The 20214-nt window shown below is 44.1% G+C and overlaps 1 protein-coding gene and 1 long non-coding RNA gene across 2 annotated transcripts in view; one reads left to right on the forward strand and one right to left on the reverse strand.

The window, feature by feature from the left end:
• Positions 1-1225: 1225 nt before the first annotated feature.
• LOC142499249 (uncharacterized) lies at positions 1226-15055 on the forward strand. Its single transcript, XR_012802637.1, has 3 exons — positions 1226-1867; positions 2072-2196; positions 14728-15055. It is a non-coding gene; the product is annotated as an uncharacterized LOC142499249 (long non-coding RNA).
• Positions 12944-20214, reverse strand: part of RFTN2 (raftlin family member 2) — a 77359-nt gene continuing 70088 nt past the window's right edge. The window contains exons 8-9 of the mRNA XM_075608332.1: positions 18746-18824; positions 12944-15040 (exon numbers count right to left, since the gene is read on the reverse strand). Coding sequence (XP_075464447.1) covers positions 14771-15040; positions 18746-18824 — 349 coding nt within the window. The 3' untranslated portion in view covers positions 12944-14770. The remainder of the gene's footprint in view (positions 15041-18745; positions 18825-20214) is intronic.

Raw genomic sequence — 20214 nt, forward strand, 5'->3', positions numbered from 1 at the left:
CACAGTTTAATCATTCAAAATCTACTCTTGTATTGTACTTCATATTTATATATATATATATGTATAAAAATATACATATATATATATATAAATCCACATGCTCGAGCTCAGGGGTACTCAAACTTTTATTTATTACATACTACATCAGTGTTAATAATAATGTTGAGGTTTACCACATTTACTGATCTCTATTAATCTGTATAATCTGTATATCTTTTTTATCTGAACCTAGATGTGGCCCTGTTACAGAGCAACGTATTGACCTTCAGAGATATAAAAGCCATAGATAGACAAAATCGAGAGAGGGGGGAATGAATTGTGAAGGCTTTTGAAGAACATTGCCACTAATCTATTTTAGGACCACCGTAAGAATACCTATGTACTAGCTTATTCACTAAACTTCGATAAGATAATTGCAACATCGAACGTGTTGACATGTTCCTACCTCACAGTATGAAATTTATGTAAAATTAGTATTCATTAAAGTAAATCAAATTTTTTACCTTTTGTTACAAAATGACATAGCGTACTAGTTTGTATTTGCTTAACAAGCGAAATGAACTTAACGTTATTTTTCGCTTCAGCAGTCTGGAAGAGCTGTGCAGAGAGAAGCTATAACTTCCTGCACAACTCTTACAGGTGATTGTACTGTTTAATTTAAAAAAAATGTTGTACATAGTATTGAAGCAGGGAGCCTCCAAAGCTGAACCACATTCATTTCAGGTCCAGGGACCCCTGCTTCCCGGGTACAGGCCCCAGTATGGGTTGTCAGTATCGGTACATTTAAATTTGCAGGATATACCGACACCCCATACTGGAGCCTGTATCTCGGGAAGCAGGGGGGCCCTGGACCTGAAAGTAATGCGTTTGAGATCCGGAGACCCCATGATTCAATACTATGTACAAAACATATATATATAAAAGACAGTCTTTATTACCTTAGCTTACCGCTAAGTTTAATGAAGGGGTTAACCCCTCACAGAGGGCTAAACACCCACCCTGGGGCAACAACTACTGTACTTCACACACACCCTCTACCACCAACAAACCAGGTACTGCTATTTAGTGGTTAGCCACTAAGATAATGGAGGTTGTCTGATGTTTTATTTTTTTTATACAGGATTGAAGCAGGGGGTCTCCGGAGCTGAAATTAATGAGGGGCAGCTCCGGAGACCCCCGACCAATCATATGTAGTAAAAATAAAATATACTCTGTCTGATGCAATTCGCTTATCCTAAAGTGTTGTGGGGGAAAAAAAAGCGAGTATTTAACCCACAATTTGCATCTCGGAGCTTTGTGAATAGCAGTTACTGGCAAAAAATGCGTGTTTCAGCATTTTTTCAGCTACCGCATGGCTTGTTACAGGAAGAGTGATAACGCTTGTAAAAAAAAAGCCATTTACAAACAATTTTGACATGTTATCACAGTTTTATGAGTAGCTACACATGCAAAATCGCTTGTAAAATGAACTTTACAAGCGTTAGGTCACTTATTGAAGTTTAGTGAATAGGCCCCTTAGTATTGCATACATATGATCATGTGTATATCCTTGTTCTATCAAATTTGATCTGTATTATTTTATTAGAAAAATGTAAGAATGTGTAATAGTGAACCAAACTTACTCGATATGTCCGTCACATACCGGTTTCATTGAATGTAAGTAAATTCCACCTGGAAATAGACCCATCCTGTAAAAGTGATTACCTTGCTATTTATAATATAAATGCAACTATCTCATCACTCCTGGGCAAATACTGTGGTTCCACGGAAATCCCAATTTTACTTTCCACTAGAATCTCCATGCTGCTCCAATTTCATAGTGACTTTGCAGAGGAGGGAGATGGATTATTTGCCTCGTATGATTTTGGTAAGTATTCCCGAACTTCATCCACTGGGAATTCAATGTAATCACTGTACTGTAATTCACATTGGTTTATATTTTTGCACGATTGCAACTAATATCAAATGAAATTCTAAAACACATAACTTTATATTCTGGTGAACTGGCCACTTTGCTCTTGATAAATTACAGACAGCAGTAATACATTTTAATTTTGCTTTTTGTTTGCAGTGCACTCAACAAAACAGAAAAACAGAACTTCAGGACTGAATGAAAAGAAATGTATTGCGAGTTAACACTAACTGTTTGACATCTAAACAGCTGTATCAAAATAATCAGGATACACTTGGCACTTGGTAATGATGAATTTACATAAATCCAGTAGTTATTAAACTGCAGTTAAACTCTTACAGTATGTTACAAAATGCATCATTTTAAATACGATGGTATATAATGCCTCTTCTCCATGAATGGTCAATGCCTTTTTACATTTTCTTATGTTGTTGGACATTATGTTATAAGTTTGAGCATGTATTAATAAGGTTAATAGTTTGAAGAAAATGTGGGACATCAGAGCAAGTTATGTTGCTTTGATTCTAGATTGCTGTAATTAATTATTTGGTCGATTTAAGAAAATAATTGAGTGGGCTTTAAATATTGCAATACAATATTAATTTCATATTAAAAAAACATAGCTTTTAATGATGTGTAAGGCCAGGTCCCCAGTGGCCGCTGCGGCTCGTGCTGCAGTGTGCGTGCCACTCACCACATCACATCCCTCTATGGGGCAGGCCCCAGTGGGCATGTGTGTGTGGGCGTGCAAAGCGCTGTGACACGTTCGCTAGCAGGAGAGACAAGAATTTTGTCTTCCCGTGCTGCGACACAGTCACGTGCTCAGGGGGTAGCCAATGGAAGGGCAGATATGCCCTATCATGGCTGCGCCCCCGTCATGGACCCGCCCCCTGCGCATTCCATTGCTCCCCTACAGACAGCCGATCGCGACTGTAGTCTGTGCACACGCCACCAGGTTTGAGTGCACCAGTGAGGACTGGGGCTGTAGCATAAAGAAAGATAATTTGAAGGGCATGTACATTATGTGGTCTAATACAGTCACCAATATCAGATGCCTCTTTTAAAATACTGTACCCATGTCACCATTGCAATGGTTGTAAGGTAATGAAAGGTCTGTGTTGCACCTGAAACATTGTTTTCTCTATTGTTCCTAAATAAATGAAGTAACAATGGAGGGAGAGGGAGTAGGTGGCATGATACCTTTTTTTAAGTAGGACAAATAAATAGTTGAAATGTTACAAGCTTTCAAACCTCTCAGGGTCCTTCATCAGGTAAGGCAGAAACTTGTTGGTCCAATAAAAGGTATCATACCACTTACTCCCTCTCCCTCCTTTGTTACTACATGGAAGAAAGGACAAACAGGGTTACCAGCCCTTTGCTAAATAAATAAAGACTGCTTTGAAAGAATTTTGTAAGTAGAGATTTTCTGTGGAGGAATTATATCTCTTCCCTTTTTTTATGGTTGTAAGGTTTATCTGTTGCTGTGACCTCGTGAACCAAACAGTTTTCTGTCTCCCGGGGGCTCGTGTTCAGCACATTGTGGATTGGGTAGACAGATTGTTGAGAGGGGCTGGGTCTGACCAGGCAGTCTTGGTACACTTTGGCACCAATGACAAAGTAAAAGAACAATGTCAGGGATCTAGGACACAAGCTTAAGTGAAGGACCTCCAAGGTAGTATATTCTGAAATACTACCAGTGCCATGCTCTACCCCAGATAGGAAGTTGGAGCTTAGGGAGGTAAATTCATGGCTACGAAAGTGGTGTAGGAAGGATGGTTTTGGGTTTTTAGAGCACACTGACTCCTTTTCTGAGAGGTACAATCTTTATGGTAGGGACGGATTGCACCTCAATGAAGAGGGATCTTCTATGCTAGGGGGGAGGATGTTAAAAATGTTAAAAGAGATTTTAAATTGGGAATAAGGGGGCAACAACAAGAAACAGATAATAAACTAGAGAGAATAGATAGGAATGGGGAAATAACTAAGAGTCATGGAGGGAAGTTGGTGTTAATTTAATACAGAAAATACTAGGATACTTCAAAAGATTAAATCCAATAGGAGTAGAAAGGCAGATAAGATAACAATAGAACAGACTGCATAAAACCTTAAACGCATGCTTGCTAAGGCAAGAAGCCTGACAGATAAAATGGTGGGGCTTGAATTAATATCTACAAGAGAGAAGTATGATATCATAGGCATTACTGAAACATGGTGGGACGAAACTCATGACTGGGCAGTTAATTTACAGGGTTATTCCCTATTTCAGAGGGATTGCGCAAATAGATAACTGCTTTTCCTTGTGTTAAACAAATTCTTTGCCTCTGCATTTACCAGAGAGGAATCAATTGCAAAAATAGTGCCACAGGAAGAAGCCACAACCTGTATATCAACGTACAATTAGTTTACTCAGGAAGAAGTGCATACGCGGCCTGATAAAATGAAAGCAAATAAAACACCTGGCCCCAATGGAATGCATCCAAGAGTTCTTAAGGAGCTAAGTTCAGTAATGGCTAAACAATTTCATTTAATATTCAAGGAATCCATTTCCAAAGACTCAATAAAACAAGACTGGTGTAATGCAGACATGGTGCCAATATTTAAAAAGAGAGCTAGATCACTGTCACGGGAGACCAAGCTTATTAACACTTTACCATCTGGATCCTTTGATTGAATAAAGCACGAAATAAAATAAATTGTATTTACATAAAGAACACACACAGCTTGAATTACAAAAATATCACGAATAAACACTTACGAGAATGGGCCAAAACGAAATAAATTGCTTCTGGAACAAAAGTCCACACCATCAAGTCTTTAGGTATCAATTCCCAGGAGGGGGTTAATACACAGCAAAAGACGTGAAGCAGTCTTTTGGCTAGGGGCGCTGCTTGCTGTCCCTGTATCTTCGCCAAACAAAAGAATTTAGTTCTGCCCTTGCAGAATTCGTTTGCAAGTCCTTAGATCTTACGAAATCCTGAGCGGGGTACAAATCCGTAGTTGCGGTGAAAATGTCTTTTTGATGACATGCACGGGCTTATAATACCCTCGCAGGCCTATCTGGTTAATGGGCCACCAATCTTTGGCATGGGAGCCAAATTCTATCCTGTCGCAGGGTTGCCAGTAGTCCCTGTAACCGGGCAAAGGGCATCATGGCAGGCTAAGGGTCAAGCGCTAACTTCTCACTTGACCCGCTTAGCCTACCTGACCAAACCCCCTTGCACCGGCGACAGAAAGTCTACCTGCCTTGAGATACCTCACCATCTGCTAGGCAAATGGTTTTAATACACTTTCCGGCACTTCACACCTAGGCCGGGTTAAAATCATTGAAGCTACGGACTTCTCCAGACATTCGGGCGGCCTCTCTCCAGGGTCTCTTAGAAGCTCGGACATTCATTTATGCATGACCTCCCCCAGAATGGCTAAACACAAATTATCTGGGGGAAGCTTTAATGTGGAACAAGAGAGAGAGATGGGGGAGCACAGGTGGAAGGGTGAAATGGAACAAAATATGGTTCAGGTGTGTTAAGCCCTGAAGCAATGACAATGGGGTTTTAAAGTGTGTATTAACTCTTAACACTCACACAGCCTTGTGCAAATGCTGTCGCATCAAGGTATCTTTGGGTCTTCTCCTCTCTGTCTTGTGGAGTTTTTCTTCGCTCTCCGTCTGTGAATTTCTTCTCCTTCTTCTTTTATGTGGTATCACCTTCGGGATAAACGAATGAACAAATGATCAGAATACATTAACAGTCTAAAAATGTCCCAAGGAATGAAAACAGGGCTAAAATACACTGTAAACACTCACACGGGCAAGTGTGAGTGCAATCTTTGGGGAGGTTTCTTTAGGCTCCAGCAAACGATTCAGCCTCTCCAATAGAGTTAAAAAGTCTCTACTTAGACCAAAAATAAGTAATGGAAATGGACTGGAAGGTTTATAACAGAGTACTAATACTCACACGGCCAAGTGTGAGCACACACTTGGAATGGTATCTTTGTTGCTCCTCCTGCAGTCTCCAAATCGTAGTCCAAAGCATAATTGGGTGATGAAATCTTGCCCCAGAAGGGTAAGTAAAGGTCTTAAACCAGAGGTAAAAGCCAAGGTGTTTATTAAAAAAAGTAAAAAAGCAATAAACAAAAAAGTGCTACTAACTCAACAAGTAAGCAGCGCTGTTACAGATAAAAAAAAGCCAGTCTATAGGGAATATAATGCAGGACTCGTGGTTTTGCAGCAAACTTCCTCCGCGTCCGGATGTAGTGCTGCGCTTCCCTTGTCCCACTCCAGACAGTGGCTGCAAAGGTTCAAAACACTGGGGGGTTTTGAGCTACGCGTTTCGCCCTTTCTTGGGCTTCCTCAGGCTCCGTAGTTAGAACTACTGTTTAATAAACACCTTGGCTTTTACCTCTGGTTTAAGACCTTTACTTACCCTTCTGGGGCAAGATTTCATCACCCAATTCTGCTTTGGACTACGATTTGGAGACTGCAGGTGGAGCAACAAAGATACCATTCCAAGTGTGTGCTCACACTTGGCCGTGTGAGTATTAGTACTCTGTTATAAACCTTCCAGTCCATTTCCATTACTTATTTTTGGTCTAAGTAGAGACTTTTTAACTCTATTGGAGAGGCTGAATCGTTTGCTGGAGCCTAAAGAAACCTCCCCAAAGATTGCACTCACACTTGCCCGTGTGAGTGTTTACAGTGTATTTTAGCCCTGTTTTCATTCCTTGGGACATTTTTAGACTGTTAATGTATTCTGATCATTTGTTCATTCGTTTATCCCGATGGTGATACCACATCAAAGAAGAAGGAGAAGAAGTTCGCAGACGGAGAGCGAAGAAAAACTCCACAAGACAGAGAGGAGAAGACCCAAAGATACCTTGATGCGACAGCATTTGCACAAGGCCGTGTGAGTGTTAAGAGTTAATACACACTTTAAAACCCCATTGTCATTGCTTCAGGGCTTAACACACTTGAACCATATTTTGTTCCATTTCACCCTTCCACCTGTGCTCCCCCATCTCTCTCTCTTGTTTCCCTGTTTTACTAAGGATCCTGGGTAGATCCTTTTTTGGGGTTGTTTGAGTCACAGGAGGAGACAAAGAAGCGGAGGGATACCTTATGAACTTCTAAGGTTGTTATTATACCTTTATCCCGTACTTATTATACATACAGGTAGCGCCCGGTTTTTCTCTTTCCATACTGGAAGCTTTAATGTATCTGCTGTCCCTTGGGATATAATTTACATTCCCCAGCTCGCATAATTTTAAATGTACCTACACCAGGGCTATACCCGTTTATACATTTATACACATGGTACAATTAACAAACTCATATCAATCTGCATGAGTCCCTTCTAACCCTTTGCATACGAAAAATTAGAAAGCTAGGACACTCCTAACTAAAGTTATACCTTTAATTGTGTAAGGGCTTTGATATGGTGTGTTTAAACAGTACATTTCCCTGTCTGCGGTCTGTGGTTTGTGGTCGGGACTCAAAGTATCCGTTCCCAGTTTCACTTGCTAACCACAGGCACACTTCATCAATTGATCTTAACTGACTAACCACATCATACATTGTTGCAACTCGGAAACACTTACCTAACCACAAGTCAAGTATTCACTTGACTCTGTGGTTAAGGCTGTTTCCCTGCTTGACTTGTGGTGAGTCAGTGCTACAATGTTGTACGTCCACTGCTCACCGCAAACCGCAGGCGCACTTATTCAATTAACCCCTTAAACACAGGCTAGCAGGCCCTTATTCCCCCCGGGCACATTTTAAACCGTTTAACATACATTTTTAGGACTGCAGTCAGCTCTGGGCCGCAGAAATTACACGCTAAAAATACCTTTTATGACTATGGGGCACTTAGCCGGGTAGAATACCTTTATTTTCATGGCATAGGTACCCCTTCACCGTCACAATCACAACCTGGGAATTACAGATCTGTACGACTGACATCAATAGTGGGGAAGCTACTTGAAGGTTTAGTACGGGATAATATTCAGGAATACCTAGTGGATTACAAAATTATTAGTAATAGTCAGCATGGATTTATGAAGGATAGGTCATGCCAAAATGACCTTATTAGTTTCTTTCAGTAAGTAAGTAGGAATTTCTCTTATCCTTCTCACACACCTCCTCACTCTCACCCCGCCCACTCTTTCCTTCCCCCTACTATACCTATCTATCTATATATGTATACACACATACACACACACACACGGGAGCCCAATGCTACATCCAATTGACAAAACATATATGGTAATAAGTATAGGGTTAAATACTTCAATAATAATATTTTCTTGGTTATTTAATTAAACCCTTTGGCCAAACCATCATAAGCCAGCATACCAACGTGCAGATCACCTGTCCTTAATTAACAGAGTGTAAGAAAGGCCAGACTGGAAAAGTTCTCCCCGCTCCCATTATTCCAGCTAAGGCGTGTAATATACAGGTGCGCCGACGAGTATTCTAAAACTTGCCTTGGAAAATCTGGGGCTATCACCAACAAGATCCAGGTACATGCTAGATACATGCTGCAACATTTCAGTGACATTTCTGGAGAGACTAATGGCCCTGTGGATTAACACAGCAGGGGTCCCTGCTAGTCCCATTCAGTTTGAATGGGACTGCCCGGGACCCCCGCTGTTAATCTGATGGGCCATTATTCCGTCTGCAGAAATGTCACTGAAATGTTGCAGCATGTACCCAGCATGTACCTGGGTCTTGTTGGTGATTGCCCCAGATTTGTTTCAGAATACTCGACGGCACTACATTAGTGAGCGGGCCAATTATAATTGGCTGTTAGCCAGACGTTTGTATACATGGGACCCGTGCGCGCATGGCCGTGTGCGGTAGACCAGGAAAATTACAATAAAATTGTATTTTCGCGCTGCTGCCACACCGCGAACCAATCACAGCGTGGCCTAACGCTGTGACGTCAGTCACGCCCCCTAACCGCGCGCGTCACGCTTGCACCCTAGCAACTAAATGCGCACGCCACATGCACGCGCAACACTGGGCGCGCGCCCGCATGCGCAGCAGCGAGGACTATATAACAAGCCTAAAAGAGCTGGATGCTACAGACAGGCACTGGCCTGCAACAGGTTTGGTTTATGACTTCTGTGTTTTATTGTTTGGTTTTGTTAGTTTTTATATATATATATATATATATATATATATATATATATATATATATATACTAGCTGAGAGCCCCGGCGTTGCCCGGGATGTTTGTGGTGTGGGGGTGGCATTTGGGTGGGGAGTGGTCCACGCGGCCCATGTGCGGTGGTACTGCTGCTGTGGCTGTACTGATGGTGATTGTATCGGTGTGCTGATTTGGGAGGGTTGGTGCTGATGTGGGGGTGCGGATGTGGGTGTGCCGATGGGGGAGGTGCAAAGGTGCCGATGTGTGGGTGCTGATGGGGGCTGAGAATGGCGGGGAGCCGAGAATGCCAGTGTGCTGGGGGGGCATGGGATACCGGTGTGCTGATGTGGTAGTGCTGGGGATAGTGTGTGTGTGTATACATGTTTGTGTGTATACATTGTATGTGTGTGTGTGTGTGTGTATATACATGTGTGTGTGTGTGTGTGTGTATGTGTACATGTGTGTGTATACATGTGTGTGTGTGTGTATACATGTGTGTGTATGTATACATGTGTGTGTGTATACAACATGTTTGTGTGTGTATACACGTGTGTATACACATGTGTGTGTGTATACACATGTGTGTGTGTGTATACATGTGTGTGTATACATGTGTGTGTATGTATAAATGTGTGTGTATGTATATATTGTGTGTATACAACATGTTTGTGTGTGTATACACGTGTGTGTAAACACATGTGTGTGTGTGTGTGTGTAAACACATGTGTGTGTGTGTGTATACACATGTGTGTGTGTGTATACACGTGTGTGTATACATGTGTGGAGGGGGGAAGGTGGTGGGGAGGAGGGGGGAAGGGGGTGGAGGTGGTGGGAAGGGGGGTTGGAGGGGGGGGAGGTGGTGGGAAGGGGGGTTGGAGGGGGGGGGAGGTGGTGGGAAGGGGGGGAGGTGGTGGGGAGGAAGGGGGAAAGGGGGGGAGGTGGTGGGGAGGAAGGGGGAAGGGGGGGGAGGTGGTGGGGAGGAAGGGGGAAGGGGGGGAGGAGGGGGGAAGGGGGGGGAAGGGGGGGGAGGTGGTGGGGGGGAAGGGGGGGAGGTGGTGGGGGGGAAGGAAGGGGGGGAGGGAGGGGGGGGAGGGAGGGGGGGAGGGAGGGGAGGGGGGGGGGGGAAGGGAGGGGAGGGGGGGGAAGGGAGGGGAGGGGAGGGGGGGGAAGGGAGGGGAGGGCGGGAAGGGGGGGAGGGAGGGGGGGAAGAAAGGGGGGGAGGGAGGTGGGGAAGAAAGGAGGGGAGGGAGGGGGGGGGAAGGGAGGGGAGGGCGGGAAGGGGAGGGGGGGGAGGTGGTGGGAAGGGGGGGTGGAGGTGGTGGGAAGGTGGGTTGGAGGGGGGAGGTGGTGGGAAGGGGGGGGAGGTGGTGGGGAGGAAGGGGGAAGGGGGGGAGGAGGGGGGAAGGGGGGGAGGTGGTGGGGAGGAGGGGGGAAGGGGGGGAGGTGGTGGGGAGGAGGGGGGAAGGTGGTGGGGAGGAGGGGGGAAGGGGGGGAGGTGGTGGGGAGGAGGGGGGAAGGTGGTGGGGAGGAGAGGGGAAGGGGGGGAGGTGGTGGGAAGGGGGGGTAGGTGGTGCGAAGGGGGGGAGGTGGAGGAGAGGTGAAGGGGATGGGGGGTGGAGGGGAGGTGAAGGGGGGGTGGAGGGGAGGTGAAGGGGGGGTGGAGGAGAGGTGAAGGGGGGGTGGAGGGGAGGTGAAGGGGGTGGAGGGGAGGTGAAGGGGGGGTGGAGGGGAGGTGAAGGGGGGTGGAGGGGAGGAGGAGGAGAGGTGAAGGGGGGTGGAGGAGAGGTGAAGGGGGGGTGGAGGGGAGGTGAAGGGGGGGTGGAGGGGAGGTGAAGGGGGTGGAGGGGAGGTGAAGGGGGAGGGTGGAGGGGAGGTGAAGGGGGGGTGGAGGGGGTGGGGGGTGAAGGGGGGGTGGAGGGGAGGTGAAGGGGAGTTGAAGGGGGGGGTGGAGGAGAGGTGAAGGGGGGGTGGAGGGGAGTGAAGTGGAGGGGGGTGAAGTGGAGGGTGGAGGGGAGGTGAAGGGGGGGTGGAGGTGAGGGGTGGGTGAGGGGAGGTGAAGGGGGGTGTGGGGAGGTGAAGGCCGCTCCCTCAGCCGTCCGGCCGCTCCCTCACCCGTCCGGCCGCTCCCTCAGCCGTCCGGAAGCTCCCACATGGATCTGAGGCGGGAGGCAGCTTGTTGTGGCCGCTCCCCCGCTGTGTCCCGGGCACTCGCTCCCCCGCTGACTGTAGCGGCGCGGGGGGGGGGGGGGGGGCTGAAAGCGCGGGAAACACGGGGAGAGGAAGAGGTGCGCGCGGGTGTGGAGGCTGATGTTCGGGGAGGAAGAGGCGGAGGCTCCGGGACCGGCGGGTATGTGAGCCCCACCCCCCGGGTTATACATGCTGCTAATGTACACCCCCCCCTACTGTGTGTGTGTGTCCCTGTGTGTGTGTGTGTGTCCCTGTGTGTGTGTGTTCCTGTGTGTGTGTCCCTGTGTGTGTGTCCCTGTGTGTGTTCCTGTGTGTGTGTGTGTGTCCCTGTGTGTGTGTGTGTCCCTGTGTGTGTGTCCCTGTGTGTGTCCCTGTGTGTGTCTCTGTGTGTGTCCCTGTGTGTGTGTGTTTGTGTCCCTGTGTGTCCTTTGGCCCGTCACTCCGCCTCAGGCCAATGAGAGGTGTGCGGGGGCGGGCCAAGGGACCAATCAGATTTCCCCTAGGGACACCGGACATCCAGGCAGGCAGGCAGGCAGGCATGCAAGCATGCATACAGTGCTTTCACTAATATAGTATAAGATATATATATATACATACATACATATATACATATATATATATATATATATATATATATATATATACTGTATACACACAAAAAAAGCCTCCCACCCCAAACAAACACAATATAAGCCCCCCTCCCCTAACACACACACACACACACACACACAATATAAGCCCTCGTCCCCAAAGACACACACACACACACACACAATATATAAGCCACCCTCCCCAAACACACACAATATTAGCTCCCCACCCCAAACACACAATATAAGCCCCAATAATAATAATGTGATATATTAATAAATTGCAATCCCAAAGGGAGAAGCGCAGGGATTCACTTTCTGTTTTTCACATTTGTATGACCAACCCCTTCGCAAGCTGCATGCTCCTTACATGGAGAAGCGCGGTGATTATATATTTGTTTTCCAAATAACAGATGACTGCTGTTTTAAAAACTTGGTTAATGCAATCTATATCTATGCTTTTATTACTTTGATTCATAAAGGATTTTATGCTATTTTTTGCGTCCCTCTTTTTGTCATTGAGATTTGTGAGGTAGAAGAGGAGTGGTTATTCTTATCTGGGGCAGCAGAACAGGTATCCTTTGTAAATGTTATCAACTACGGTACATTCACATTATTTGAACATCTTTTCTGTATCCGCTTAGACATTGTTTTTAACGTATTTAATTTTTTTTCTATTTTTGTGCTTATGTATACACATTGACATTCAATTTGCTATAAAATTCTATCAATGGTTTTGTTCACATCTCTTTATACCATCACATGCGTAGGTGAGTTAATATAATGTCTTTTTACTTTGACATATCTGCAATTTCCATCTACGGTTTAAAATGTTTCAATAATGTACAACATTGTACTTTAATTCGTTAGAGGGTTCTCCAACAGAGTGCACCCTTTATCTTTCTTCTTTTTCATAAAGAGCACAAGTCAATTTTCCCTGAAATTGTACAACATAGGCCAACATGTGCATGAAATTTAATTTTTTAGCAGCTAATAGAAATTAAAATTGCAGTTATTCATTTTAGCCTTACGCTCAAGCAGAATATTTTATAGTCAATACTTTTGGAAATGGCTAATTTAAAAGCAGCAACCCCCCCCCCCCTAAGTAACAACCCTTTTTCTTGGCATTGAAACTGGGGGGTCCTCCATAGCTGGACTGAACTTTTTTCATCTCCGGGGACGCCCCAATTCCTGCGATAATTACCAATGAAGTTACCGGTTTTAGTTTCTGACCTTTCAAGGAGATTTAAACGGTGGTCCAATAGAAAGGTGCAACCGATGATATTGAGGCTTCCTATTGGCTTGAGCTTTAGCAGCTGCACATTGGAGCAAAAAGGAAGTATATGTTAATAAACAAGACTTAATACGGCCATTGATAAAAACATTGTTTTTATGAACTTATTTCAAGCCTTTGAAACATTTTATTCAGTGGCATATATACGGTATATTTGCTTATGAATCCCTCATTTGTTAAAACTATTTTTACATGTTAGTGTTTTATGAAAACTGTACAATGTAAGACATTCCAAAAATATGCTATTGCAAATTTAAAAAAAAAATGTAATAGATATAGACAATAAAACCTGAAAGATACACTAGAACATTATATAGTAGGTGTATAAATACATTTTTTCAAACAACCTTCCCTCTAAATTCAAAGTGCATTGTGGTATATTACACATTTTTAAACAAATATGCATTTTCAGTGGGTCACATATAAGGTGGCCTATTCCATTACGTTTCTTTCCCTCCATCAAAAACACCTATTATTAATGGTCCAGTTGAGAAAATTAAAATACGCCAAGTCCAGTGCAAAGCCGTAATCACTTCACATATACTATTTTCTTAAAATAAAATTAATCTTTATTGTAAATCCTAAAAACAATACAAAATTGTGGATGTAGTACCACCTTACACATATGTATTTACTGTATTACTTAATTGTACATCTTTCCTGATGTAGGGGCATATCCACAAAGCTGTTATTGACTTAACGAGACATTAACTTAAGTTAATGCCTCGTTAAGTGTTAATGGGTATCTTTTAAGCTCACTTCAAAGGCCTGTCTTACTGCTAAAATTGCCTTGTGTTAATGTTAATGGCTGTTAGTGTTAATGATATGCAAAAGAGGTGTGGAACACCTCAGCGCTTATCCATAGCAGGGCATTAAAGTTAACGCAGGACTAAACGCTTGTTCACATTTTTGGACTTTCTCTAGGTTGCTTAAGTGGCCCACTTTGGCTTCTTATATTGACTTATCAAAAAAATATTTACAAGTAGAATGTCTTCTGGATTTTTGAATTTGGGACTACTTTACATAAATGAAGTTTTGATAATACACCGTTTTTCCTTTGTAGTATATCCTTTTTATTTCTTTCTTTGTCATACTGTTATCTGTCTCTTTAACTCTTGTGTTTAGAAAGATGTTTCTTGGTCTCCTGGGTACACCCCTGACAAAGCACTGTGTGGGCGCCAAATGCGTAGGGTGGTTCTACTGCTGTTTTTGCAAGACCACACTTTTTTTTATTGATGTTATAATTAACAATAAAGAATGATTTTATTTTATGAATTAAACAGTCTAAGTGAACTGATAATGGCTGTGCACTGGAGATGGTGTATTTGTTTTGAATTGTCTTGTAAAAGGACTGTTAGCAGGCAGAGCATCGCAGTGAGCAAGAGTCTGGTATTCAAGGTAGGTGACTTCTGGAGCCTGGAGGCACAAACTAATTTTACAGTTGAGAAAATTAACACCCAGAAATGCTCTTATTCAGTATTGTGAACGCCTGTTAACAATGTGTTATTGTCCATTCAACTGACTGAAAGTTTAAGGAGCCATCTAATGTTGTTACCTCTTAATTATCGACTAAATAAAAAAAATTTTTTTTTACGTGATTAGGCAAACAACAAAATGGCCACCAATGTATGCAGCTATTACCTGGTCACATACATGTAACCTGAGTTACTCCATCTTCCTGATCAAACTGTACATCATCTAATTCCCGCAGCATATTATCACTGCTACTGAAACCTGAAAAACTACCAAACTGTTGATGTCCATCTTTAGCCCAACCTTGCTTGGAAGAGGACAGACAAAACTCATCTGATGACTGTCCCATTTCAGAAGATCGGGGTGAAGTAGTGTCAAGTCCAATATTTATATTGGCTATTTTACTTTTCTCTTCATTTCCTACTTGCTTCTGTGATTTTGTCTGCAATAAAAAGAAGGTGCTTCTGTTTACATTCAGAAAATGAATTCATAAAAATGTTGAACAAGAACCATGAATGGTATTGAAATATATAACCTCATTAAAGTTTAGCACCTTAAAAAAATATATTGTGGCAGTTACCTCAATTTCATGCTGCTGTTAGTTTAACGTGTATTTAAAAAGACCAAAAGACCATAGCAGAGTGTTAACATGACAACCTTTGCTGTTTTTTCTAACTTGTTCCTTTCCACCAGGCAGAACAGAGCTGATTCATGCAGTTGTCAAAGAAACTTATCAGAAAAACTCTTCTGGAGCTCCTTTGATAACACTCTTTTACAGAGAAGTGGTGTCTTAAAGGGACATAGCAGATGGAATTTAGATCCTGGGCTCCTTATTTTAGGATTAAAGCACACTCTGTAAACAGTGAAAAAACAGAGTTGAAAACAGAAATTATACTTAAGTAATAATACCGAAGAACAGGGCATTACTGGCCAATAATGCCCTGGCTGGAATAGATGAAGGCCCGAGGCGAGGTCGAGGGACTTTAACCCAGCCATAATTAATTTTTCATAAAAAAGATAAATTTTTGTAGTCATATTGATTTTTTTCATCATGTTCGTCTACATTCTTATGCTTTTACTGCAAGTTTATTAAAAGGAAATTGTACATATACACAGCCCCCACTATACACACACACCCTCTATTCACACAAACACACTTTGCAACCCCTTTCCCCACTATATACACAAACAAACTCTGCAGTCCCCCCTACACACTGTGCAGCCCCCCCTCCTCTACACCCACAAAACACACTGCAGCCCTCCTCCACCCTCTACACTCACAAAACACAAACAACACACAGCAGCCCCGCTCTACACCCACAAAACACACTGCAGACACACCAATAAAACAGACTGTTGCTCCCTCTACATCCATAAAACACACACCAGCAGCCCCCTCTACACCAAATGCAGCCCCCATGTAAACCCACACACTGCAGACACACACACAAAACACACTGCACCCCTCCTCCACCCACAAAACACACACTGCAGCCCCCCTCTGCACCTACAAAACACACACTGCAGAGACAAACACAAATCAACAAAACAGACGGTCACCTCTACATCCACAAAACACACACCAGCAGCCCCCCCCCCTCCACACCCACTGCAGCCCCCTGTAAACCCACACACTGCAGGCACACTGCACTGGGAGGTAAGGGGCAGAAGGGGGGGGGGGGCAAGGGGGATCCCTGCTATACTCTCCCCCTGGTGAAAAACCCAATGTCTCCGCTTGGGCACAGTGTAACACGTATATAACCATAACCACACAACGAGATATATAATAAAAATGCAGTGTCATGGGTACAACTTATCACATGAATCGGCTTTACACTTATACATTTCGGTAAACATAACTATGACCGACTTGATCTTACTACAAGATCACTGCTGAGCCTTATAATGGGGTACCCCAATTGAATCGTAGGTTACCCGGTTTGGAGGGTACCTAGCACGTTGGCATCTGTGAAGCCCTTCTTCAACACCATCTGGGGAGTAATGTCCATATTCCTGAGGCTTAGCCTCTCCCATTGGGGGTACTAGTGTCTCTGTAAAGTCTCTTTGTGGTATAAAGCAAGGACTTCTTGGGTCCAGAGGGGGGCTCATTGGAGCCACCGGAGGAGGCGTTTGTTGGCTGGGCCCATTACCCGTAGCTCCTTCGTGAGGTGTAGATCATAGAACAGCCGGTACACAATGGTCACATAGGACCCAGTGTCCAGCAAAGCCGATGCGTATATGCTGTCCAAGTGGACACGGATGATGGCAGTCAGTCCTACGTGATGGTAAGAGTCTGATGATGAGGTTTCATTGGTTTTGGCCGCTGGTGCACTCTGTGAGGGCGGGGAGGTTGTTTCTGCGGTCTGAACCTTGCATATCATTGACTGGGGATGGGATGTCCATGTTGGTTTTTTTTTTGTTTCCAGACAGTCCCGTGAGAAGTGAACCTTCTGGCCACAGCTGTAGCAGATGATGCCACTTGGGTCCACGTGGGCTCGGTAGGTAGGGGATACTCTCCCTGGTGTCCTGGACTTGGCTGTAGGCGAATTGAGAGGAGGATCATCCTCATTGCTGTATTTCTCTTTGACTTTTGAAGCTGACGCTCCCTTGAATTCACCCTTGCCGGGCTCTTTGGCCTTTTGGGAGTATGCAAGCGAGTCTGCACTTCGTATACCTTCACCTGATTCAGTAGACCTATGAAGGTAGGTGGATCCCCTTGCCAGAGGCCACACTGAAGCATGTTGGCTATAGGGTGGCTTGGTCTTGACCCTCACAGAAACTAATTCTGTCGGGCCACGTCCACACCGGAGGCGGGGATGAGTTTACGGGTAAGTATCGGCCATAATACTAGTGGCAGGTGATGTATGAAGGCCGACAGTTCCTCACCTTCCTTTTGGCGTAGGCCATAATACTTGGCCCAAAGCTCACTCTCATCGTCTTCCACGCCGTAGGCCTAGTGTAGAAAATCCACCAGCATCTGCGCCGGGATTTCCTCCCGATGCATACTCACGGACGTGGAGGCGAGAGGTCACAGGCACACCATGATCCTCTGTCGTCTCCACTGCCTCCGAGCATGACCATTCTCCCAGGACCCTTTGAGTATATTCTCACCAAGCTGTGATCCCTTCTTCTCCCACTGGGATGGGGGTCATACTGGAGAAGACCTTGATCTTCTTGTAGTTTTGGGATTGTGAAGACATGGTCAGGGCTTCCACTAATTGTGGTAGTGTCACTCCTAATGTGGAGCCGCTACTTGATAAGCGACTATCATTGTCAGGCCTTGGATTAGGGGCTTGCGTAGAGCCTCTCACCTGCTTGCTAGGGGTAGGTGACTGTGGTGAACTCCCAGCCCAGCTATAATGGCTAACTCCTAAGGTAATTAAATGGTTAAATACCAGTACCCAGTTTCTTGGGGTAGAGTGGTTACTACCACTAAGGTAATTAAGGTGTTAACCCCTCATGCTACCCCTCTGGGAGGTCTAACCACCCACATTGGGGCAACTACTCCTTTCACCCACTACTCTACCCCCAAACAAAATGTGCTGGTGTTTAACCCCTTCATTACCTCAGCAGTTATCCACTAAGGTAATGAAGCGCTGCTTTTATTTTATTTTTAATAACGCAGGACATTTAAACTTGCAGGAGATACCGGCACCCGTTACGGAGGCCAGTACCATGAAAAGCCGCGAGTCCCTGGACCTTAAATGAATGCGGTTCAGCTCCAGAGAACCCCTGCTTCAATCCTATGTACTAAAATTAAAAACAGCGCAATCGCCTGTAAGAGCTATGCAGACAGAGGGGCCGCTTCTCTCTGTGCAGCTCTTCCAGACTAGTGGCGGCCCAGTAGGATTCCTTATGGGAAATTCCCCCTGTGATTAGCTGCACTTTGGCCGCGGTCCACCCGCTCCAAGTGACGCGCAGGGTGCAGGTGAGTCGTGGCATATATATATATATATTCCCCCATTCTTTTCACATGGTAGTGCTACTTGTATTACTTTAATAGTTATAGATATGTTCCGAGATACTGAGTAGATAGGATTACAATTTGGGAAAAATTTTGTTCTATTATATTTCACTATATATTTATTTTTACTATAACTGATTTTGTTAAGATCTAAAGAATAGTTTGTTTTAGATTTTCACTTACCTCTGCTGATTGAATAGTTGATTTTGACAAAATGGGTCTTTGAAGAAATACAATTTGCTTTGTGGCCAAATTTCCTTCACTGAAATAGAAAACAAGACTTGCCATATTACAAGAAATGAGACCACAGCTTTTACTGCTTAATTGTATTATCAAAAACATTAAGATTTGCTTTGTATTCATAACTTGAAATCCTACAAACATACCACTGTTTTAACTATTTCTATTATTTCTGATTGAAATGTTAATTCTGAAATAATATTAACTTGATGAAACTTTTTTTATTCAGTTTTTCTTAGAATTAAATATTAAGCTTGCTCTTATTTTGTACCATGTGTTGAAAATGAAAGTACTTACCGTAGTAACCCTTTATAACATAGTGAAAAAAATGGGGCGCTAAAGTGAGATATCTATACGTATCAAATCAATGTGAATAAAATGTAGAGGGTTACTTCATATCTAAAGAAATTATAAGTTCCCTTAAAATAGACGTCCTGCAGCCTCGAGTTCCCTACAAACAGACTGAAAAATGGAAAAAACCCTGCCGCATGAACTAAGGGATCTATATTAAATACAGTGCTTCCTGTGCCTAGGTACCTAAGGCTGGGGCCATGGTACCGCAGACCATGCAGAGGCGTCCGCACGCTGAGCGAACAGACTGCCTTAAGGCAGAGTTTGCGTCCATGCGGCATGCGGGAGTGGGCATGCGTTGCGCAAGAAATCGGTTCAAACTGATTTCTTGGCGCGACAGGCCGGTCACGTGAGCGGTTCGCTCAATGAGGGAGAACCAGCTCCGTGACGCCCCTAGGCACGCCCCCAAAGGCCCGTCCACCATGGCCAGGTAAGCACCCGCTCAATAGCCGGAAGGATCACTGATCCGATATTCACGGCTGGAGGCTATTTCTCCTCATGTTTCCCACATCAGGTCCTTCTCCTTAAACCTACAAATTATCGGAGCAACCGCATAGACGTCAAGTAGACGATCAGCGGCAGCCGACCAGGTGGTGATTAACAACCAGAGCACCGGAGTACAGCATCCTGTATGCTGAAGAAAATAGCAGAGAACAAGCATCCCCACTTTCCCTGCAAATTACCAGAGAAGCAATTGGCAGATGAACAGGAACAACAGACTAGGTGGTGAAAGTTAGCCAGTCTGTTCAAGCACAGTACTCTGTATGCTGAACAAAACGGCAGAAAATAAGGTAATATCTAATCCTTACATTACCTGAGCAATATTGCCTGAGTGGAGTGACGCATTAATTATCATACAAATCCCTTGCACACATCATCTACAGGGTGCCATCTACTACAAATATTGCTCTGACTTTTAAACTCAAGACTTTTAAAAAATGTGTTAATAAAATATTTTAAATGGTAGAACTACAAGAAACCAGTCTAATTAATTGGAATTTAAACCATCCTGAAATCAAACAGAGGATTTCCTCTTCTATCATTCTGAAATCCTGTTTTAG

Source organism: Ascaphus truei, chromosome 7 (assembly GCF_040206685.1).
Source record: "Ascaphus truei isolate aAscTru1 chromosome 7, aAscTru1.hap1, whole genome shotgun sequence".
In the NCBI taxonomy this organism is placed as follows: domain Eukaryota; kingdom Metazoa; phylum Chordata; class Amphibia; order Anura; family Ascaphidae; genus Ascaphus; species Ascaphus truei.